General features: G+C 36.3%; 1 protein-coding gene across 1 annotated transcript in view; it reads left to right on the top strand.

The window, feature by feature from the left end:
* The first annotated feature begins 5,757 nt into the window (after positions 1–5,757).
* Positions 5,758–8,352, top strand: part of LOC107737361 (melanocyte protein PMEL-like) — a 16,208-nt gene continuing 13,613 nt past the window's right edge. The window contains exons 1-2 of the mRNA XM_016548844.1: positions 5,758–5,893; positions 7,537–7,632. Coding sequence (XP_016404330.1) covers positions 5,824–5,893; positions 7,537–7,632 — 166 coding nt within the window. The 5' untranslated portion in view covers positions 5,758–5,823. The remainder of the gene's footprint in view (positions 5,894–7,536; positions 7,633–8,352) is intronic.

Below are 8,352 nucleotides of genomic sequence, written 5' to 3'. Positions count from 1 at the left end.
AACCTCTATTTCTGCCGCTCCAAAAGCACCTCCTGCTGGCAGAGAATGTATTTGCATGTTCAGTAAGCCCATCTGATTTACGCAGCAAACATATTTTGCTTGTTATTAGAAATAATCTAATCTAGAGGGACTTTGCTGTTGTTATTGATTCTTTGCAGGAGTCTACTGGAAGTTAAGTTTGGGCCACAAAAGCGCGCATGCGCATTAACGTTTGTTTATGTTGTTGCCATTGAAACCATCTATAATCACTCTTCGACATGATATCATAAGCCCTGTTCGGACGGTAATTGTTTCTCATGTGCAGAACATGGCACCTTGCTGATGAAACTCATGCATTCTGGTAGTGATTTATTCACAGTGGAGAAGCGATCGCTTTTGTGGGAACCCGTGCACTGCTCATGTGGTCAGTCGCATGATTGTATGCTGTACATAAAATGGCACATGATTGGACAAATGAGAATAAATTCATATGTAATAATACTATCCTATTTATTATTTGATTATGAAGTCTCTTGTTTAAAAATAGGAAAATAGATGAGCTATAGTTGAAATGGCTTTCTGTCTTGCATTTTATCCCCAGCTGAGAGAACAACTCACATTACAGGGCCAAACCCTACAGGCAAATCATTAAAGGGCACCTTGGTGGTTCTGAACACTCACAGTGTCCTGCTGAACCAAACTGTGAACTTCGTGAAACAGTTATTCTCTGTTATACAGAATGATGTTGCCCAAACTCAGCTGGTCACCACACTGATGTCTGACATGCACCGTGAGGTGAGCTCCTCCATCGACAGCCTAGCCATGGGTAGAATTCCTCCGTATCTGGTGCCCCTGAGCCTAGTACAAACAGTGTTATCCTCTGTAACTACCCGTCCAGCTGACCCTCTTCAAGCCCACCTTGCCTACTCCCTGGGAGGGTCCATCCTGCTACATGTCAACCCCGAGCAGAGCGAGATGGCGTTTCTTCTGAATCTACCCATCAAGGAATCCGACAACATTTACAGACTCAAAGACATTGTCAATGTTGGATTTTGGCAAGGAAACACTCACATCAGAATACACACACCAGATATGGTAGCCTACCACGACAATAACCCACAGTTATACCTGGCCCCAAACCTGCGCATGTGTACCCTGACCAAAGACATTCATTATCTCTGCCCCAGCAAGCCCTTCCTTCGAGACAACACTGAAGGAATCTGCGGGTTACAACCCATGCAAAGAGAAACACTCTGCCCCGCTGAGGCCAAGCCTCGCACACAAGTCACAGAAACGCAAGCAGAGATTGTGGCAAATCAGTGGCTCGTCAACACGCCCATCCGTACCGCCACACTGACCTATGACCAGCACGACACTGCCACCCGTGTCAGCCTGCCCAACCAGAGTATGTGGATTCAAGTGCCCAAAGGTGCCATCCTCCACCTCGGGGACCTGGCGCTGTACCACCTTCCAAGTGAAGAGTACCAATCCGAGGTAGAAATGCCATAACCAGATCAACTCTCTGGTCTCCCCACCGACTTTAAACACATTCCAATGTCCTAAGAGACAGCCATCCACAGTACCTGGCACCAGATGTCTGATGGCCAGCGAACTACCCCCCATGCTGGCAATACACATAACACACACACATAAAGACATTTTCTTTATTTAGACTATAATTAATCAATTACAATTGTATCTGGTATATGTATGTGTTGTTTGTATGTTTCCCTATTGTATTAGCCTAGTTACAACTCTTTATTTGTATTAGTTAGACTCTCAATGCTTATATTCAGGTATATGAGTGTATCTCTGCTTTAAGATCTTCTAGATGTTTCGTTCTTGGTATCAAAATGATCTGCTCTTTATTCCTCAAACAATGATGTACACTATGTGATCGTGAAATGCATCATACTATTTGTATTTTGGGTAAAACTGCACCAATCCTCCAGACCACCAATAAACATGCAAATGGGACATAAACAGAGACAAAGAAAGTTTCTCCCGCTCAAACTTCATGCCTCTGATTGGCCATCCCACCCAAAAGGTGGGTGTGGATAGGAACTTTCAATTCCTATCCACATTTCAATTGTGCTGTTCACAATTCGGGGTCACTGAATGTTGAACCTTGCTACATGCTAAATTACTGCTAGTACTGCATAAGAGTAGAAAACGCTATTGTTCCTTGGTCAGGAAAATAATTTTTCCTTGAATTGATTAATTATTATATTGTCTGCTCGGTGGACGGACAGATCAAATAATTATAATATTGATTCTGCTACAGTTAATTCTAAGATCTAATCTAAATATTTATTATTAATTATAACCAGCTATAATTACTAGCTATAAATGCTACATAAGGCAGGCAATGAAATGACTAGATCGTCTACAGGAAAGCCTTATGTTGAAGTGAAGGGATCTTTTCTCCTGAGATGTCTGACCTATTTGCATTGGCTCAAAGAAAGCGGTGACTAAGTGTGACAGGAAAGCGTGGAGCGTTTTAGCAGGGTGACTGGATTGAATGAGATTGTCAAACGATGTAATTAATGTAATGGTTAAAATTTAAGCCCTCATCTGGGCAAGCTAAATGTGACTGCAGTTCAGGGTTGAGTCCATGGATGAAGAAGATCTGCCACTTGATATGCAGCAGAGATAAACACAAGGCGATCAGGCAGAGGTCAGTATACTGGGCAAACAATCCAGGGCAATAATCCAAAAATGAGGGGAATACTCATCCCTGTTGAAAAAACAGCATATGCTGGTTAGGTGTGTTTTGAAGCATGACTGTTGGTTTGAGGTGGTTTAAGATGGTTCTTAGCTGGTCATGAGCAGGAGCTAGTTTCTTAGGACCAGCTTAAACCAGCAGTCATGCTTCAAAACATACCTAACCAGCATATGCTGTTTTTAACAGGGATCTGCAGGAACAGGGCTGGAAACCCCTGGTTTAAAAGTAAAAAAAAAGTTTAATCCACATCAATCTATGTCAGGGCTGAGCAGTTCTGTCCCTCGACATCCACTTCCTGAAGTTTTTAGCTCCATCAAACATACCTGCCACTTCCTTTCTACTAATATTGAAGAACAAAAATTAGTTTGTTCAGATGTGTTTGATTAGGTTTAGTTTTTTGTTTTGTTTTTTTGTTTTTTTCGTGGAGGGCTACCATCCTGAAGACTTTAACTCCAACAACTTGGTTTATGTTACTATAATTTACTTTCTGTTAATGCAGTAATGCATTATGAAGACAAGAGTTGTTTGGTTTTAAAGGAAGAAAAGTCATAAATATGTTGCTTTTAAAACGTGACCTGTCTTGTAATTAAAGAATTAGTGTATTTTTAGTGTGTGTTTATTACTGAGCTTTATCAAATTTCTTTTTTCATAAATATCCTGAGATGGTTTAAACAAGTACCCCCTACAGTTCTTTTTTAGTTACTAGAACTCTCGTGTAAGTAAACTATACTAACTAAGCATCTGTCAGTACAACATACTATTCCTATTTCACTTTACTTAGTTTTTTCAAGGCAATCGGTTTGCATGCTTTTTTTAAGTAAGCCCAACTAATTAGATTTTACAGTGTACTCAAACATACCTATATATTCTATCTTTATATACTATATATAGTTATATATTATATTATATTTTCACCAAATAAAAGAGAGAAATAGCAATGTCTTGATATGCAGTTCTCAGCAATTAGTTATAAAACTAATTACATGTCTAAAACTTGACTTATTATAACATGACTATACAGTACTGTTGGTAAAGAGAATATCAAATCCCACCATCTGATATCAAACCAGACATGATCACTTCTTTGTATCTTTTACATTTGTTCTGCAAAGTTTCTACATTTAACTGCAATCAAAAAGTCTAACTCCTAACTCCTAAATTCTAATTCCTTTGAAAAGATACCTCCAAGAATAACAATAAATAGATTGTTACTGTAACACTAATACCAACCCAAGAATGCTAAGAATGAACAAGAAAAATACATGAAGGTAAAGACATGAGGAGAAAGAGAACAATAATGAAAGAACATCATTGACTGGGCTGTGCGTATACTCTCATCTTGTGACTCTCCATCACTGCAGCTTTGGGTCATATTAACAGATCTGACCCAACAAGCACGATTCTCAGACAGCCATGCTCCAAGACTATCGCCCTCTTTCTTGTCTTCATTTGTAGATAATGAATGGACATTTATTCTCACAGGAGCCACATGATCACAAGATCAGGAGCTGCAGAAGCAGGATTCACATTTACAAATCCATCATTTTGAAATAATATTTTTGTACAGTTGTGAATTCAGTGTAAAACTTGGCAGTGATGTTGACTGAAGAGAATTTCAATGCAAAAGAGTCTAAGGAAAACAAAAGAAAAATAAAAGACTTTAAATGACCCCTCAACAAATACTTAGTTGATAAAACCTTTTGCTTTTAATGAAGCAGATTTTCATTTCATTCATTATTTTTTGTCACCTCTTGTTTTGTCAGTTTTATTACTCTTCCTTTTAAAAGAGCTTCAGATTGTTCAAATTGTCAGGGGATCTTTTGAGTATAGCCCTCTTCGAGTCAATCCAAAAGTTTATTTGATTGGATTTGGGTCTGGGCTCTGACTAGGCCTTTCCAAAATTTTCTTCTTCTTTTGATTTGTGTTATTATCGTGCTGAAAGATGAAATCCCTCTTCGTCTTAAATTTAAAAAAAAAAAAGGCCTGCAGGTCTTGTGCCAAAAAAGGTTTGGTAATTGGGACTATCCATGATTTCTTCTATTGTAGCTAATGACAAGTATTCATTATTGTAGTTTTCCATCAGTTTTTGACAGATGACCTCTTTATTTTTCCTTTATCTTTTTGGATGTCATTGTGTTGTCACATTGTCTCCCCTTGTTGATGATGGCCTGCATGGTATTCAGTGGTACCTGTAATGTTTTGGGAGTTTTTGTTCAGGGTTAAAGGGTTAGTTCACCCAAAAATGAAAATTAGCCCATAAATTACTCACCCTCAAGTCATCCTAGGTGTATATGACTTTCTTCTTTCAGACGAATTCAGTCGGAGTTATATTAAAAACAACGATAGAGCTTGAAAGATCAAAGACAATTTTTAATATAACTCCGACTGGATTCGTCTGAAAGAAGAAAGTCATATACACCTAGGATGCATCGGGGGTGAGTGAAACGCAGCCTAATTTTCATTTTTGACTGAACTAACCCTTTAAGTAACGTTACGTAAACTCTTACTCAAACTCAGTAAGTGTTTGAATGTGATTAGTAAATTTTTCCGTCTCCCAAAATAAAAGGGTGTGCACATATTCTACTAGGTAATTTTAGATTTCCTGTATTCAATAAAGGATTATGCATGTACGAGTTTGTGTATAACCTGTTGTAAAACACACAAGTACAAATAATGATAATTAATTGTGTAAACTTGTGAAGCTGGTAACATGGCTAAAAGAAAATCATGTCACATAGTAGCAGAAATGAAATCAATAATATTATAAAAGGATAATAATTTCAATAATCCTCATTAATTCTTTTTGTCTGCAGTTTCAACGAAAGCTTTTTTTTTTTTTACATTCTAGGTTCTACATTAATCATTATGCAATCAGAAAATCCCAGCAAGATCCCAAGGAAGCAAGGCTGCATAACAGTGATGCATTGTAAGAATTTTCCTAAACATTCCTAAACTACAACCCTCTATAGGATTACTTGAGGGTGTGGGAGGAACCTAATATGCACAAATCTATGATGTCATACATTGGGGTTTGGTTTTGGGTGCTGATGTTGAAGAATGTGCAAGACACTTGGGTCTCTAGAGTAAAGCTGGATCAGTGACTGGTGTTGTAGCAATCAATGCATACCCTGATGATGTGGAGGGCTCTCATCTTTCTAATTCTTACATTCTCATCAGGAGCACTTTCACGTGAGTATTTCTGTTAATATAATTATATTATAATGTATTATATTATTATAGTATTGTATTATAATTTCTGTTATTATATACTTTATATATTGGAAACCATTAATAAGAATCACTGATTGTACAGAATTTGAAAGTATAAAGCAGATACATTGAATACGTCATAGTAAATAAAATTACTCAAGATTTGTCAAACTTTTTTTCATATGTAATTCTTCTTTTAGAATCTTTGGGTTAAATCCACAGCTGATAAATAGTTGCATTATTTTAAATACCAGCACTTTAAACAATTCAGTTTCTTACAATTTTATCTAAATTAATTGCATGATAAATGCTTTAAAGAGGCTGTTGCAAGGCTAACTTTTAAAGTGATAATTGGCCATTCTTTGATTTTATTAAATATAGTGTTGCTGCATGATGCCAAATGTTAAAGAATTGTGCTGGCAACACCAGGTTATGGCTTTGATATTCTGGAAATGTATCGCTTTGGATAAAAACATATGCCAAATAAATAAAATGTAAATGTAAGTAATGAGTCTTAAAACATATAATAAATTACATATTGCTTACACAATCAGATACACAAACATTCAGATGCACACATGCATACAAATGAAAAGTTGACAGGTATCAGAGCTCTGTGGGATCTTACCTCATTACAGCAGTGGGGATTAGAGTGGTAACCTCAGCTGAAAGTCACATGAAAAGGATTGAATGGGATTGTAGAGGTCGTGTGACTCTATTTGCCAATCCTCACATTCTCTTGATTTTTTTTCTTTGATTTTTTTTAGACCTTGTCTCTTGACTCGCTTATGAACTTAAGCCAAACTTTACCAACTGAACTTTTTATTTACTTTACTCCTTTTTAAATTATACTGTGTGTTATGTTGTACTATACCGGTATTTAACTTAGAGTCTGAAATATCTATTATACAATTATTCTAATCTGCTATCTAATGTAGGCTAGTCATGTATTTATCTAATATGCATCATTTTATTGTTTGTAGCGTTGCTTATAAAGTTGAAGTAAGGGAATTAAATTGATAAATGTGCACTTCGCACATCTAATGATTTCTAATAACTGGGTCTGTTGGGAGATTGAAAAATCATAAAAAAGAGTTTCCCCATAGATGAGTTTTAAAGAAGACCTGTGTGATTTGAATAAAGAAATTAACTTTATCAATAACTCATTTGAAAATTCATTTTGATGCACTTTCACAAATTACCAACTGAACTTTTTATTTACTTTACTCCTTTTTAAATTATACTGTGTGTTATGTTGTACTATACCGGTATTTAACTTAGAGTCTGAAATATCTATTATACAATTATTCTAATCTGCTATCTAATGTAGGCTAGTCATGTATTTATCTAATATGCATCATTTTATTGTTTGTAGCGTTGCTTATAAAGTTGAAGTAAGGGAATTAAATTGATAAATGTGCACTTAGCACATCTAATGATTTCTAATAACTGGGTCTGTTGGGAGATTGAAAAATCATAAAAAGAGTTTCCCCGTAGATGAGTTTTAAAGAAGACCTGTGTGATTTGAATAAAGAAATTAACTTTATCAATGACTCATTTGAAAATTCATTTTGATGCACTTTCACAAATGAAAACTTTATTATTTCTTTTCATCATTCTAGAATCAAAAACACGCATTGCACATTATCGTTCATGGAATTCACAGATGTATCCAGTTTGGAGAGATGGAGATCCCAGATACAGAGACTGTTGGAAAGGTAGTTTAGCACATCAAGCATACACAAGTAATTGACACATTCTAAAAATGTTAAAGCGCAAGACATTGAGCTCAAAGTACAACCTCAATTCCAGAGAAATTGGGGCGTTTCGTAAAAATGCAATAAAATCAAGAATCTGTGATTTGTTCATTCTCTTTAACTTTTATTTAATTGGCAAAAGTACGAAGAAAAGATTTCCAAAGTTTTCACTGACCAACGTAAATGTATTTTGATGGCTGCAACACATTCCAAAAAAGTTGGGACAGAGGCAAAATAAAACTGAAAAGGTTATAGAAAATCCACTTTAAACTGTTTTGAAACAGTTCACAGTAAGCAGGTGAATTGGTAATGGGTCAAGGTATCATGTTTGGGTATAAAAGGAGCATCTCAGTCTTTGCAAGCAAAGCTGGATCATGGCTCATCACTTTGTGCCAAATTTCATGAGAGAAGTGTCAAACAAATCAAAAATCACATTTCACAATGCAAAATCGCAAAGAATTTAGGTCTTTCACCAACTACCACACGTAATATTGTGAAAAGATTCAGGGAATCCAGAGAAATCACAGTACATGTAGGGCAAGGCAGGAAACCTCAGTTGAATGTGCTTGACCTTTTAGCCCTCAGATGGCATTGCATAAGAAACCGTCATGCTGCACTGTTAAATATAGCCACATGGGCTCAGGAGTACTTCAGAAAACCACTGTCATTTACCACAGTCTG

Source organism: Sinocyclocheilus rhinocerous, unplaced genomic scaffold (assembly GCF_001515625.1).
Source record: "Sinocyclocheilus rhinocerous isolate Xijiao unplaced genomic scaffold, SAMN03320098_v1.1 scaffold133, whole genome shotgun sequence".
Taxonomy (NCBI): Eukaryota; Metazoa; Chordata; class Actinopteri; order Cypriniformes; family Cyprinidae; genus Sinocyclocheilus; species Sinocyclocheilus rhinocerous.
The sequence above is the reverse complement of the archived record's forward strand: the minus strand, read 5'-3'. Positions and strand labels throughout refer to the sequence as shown.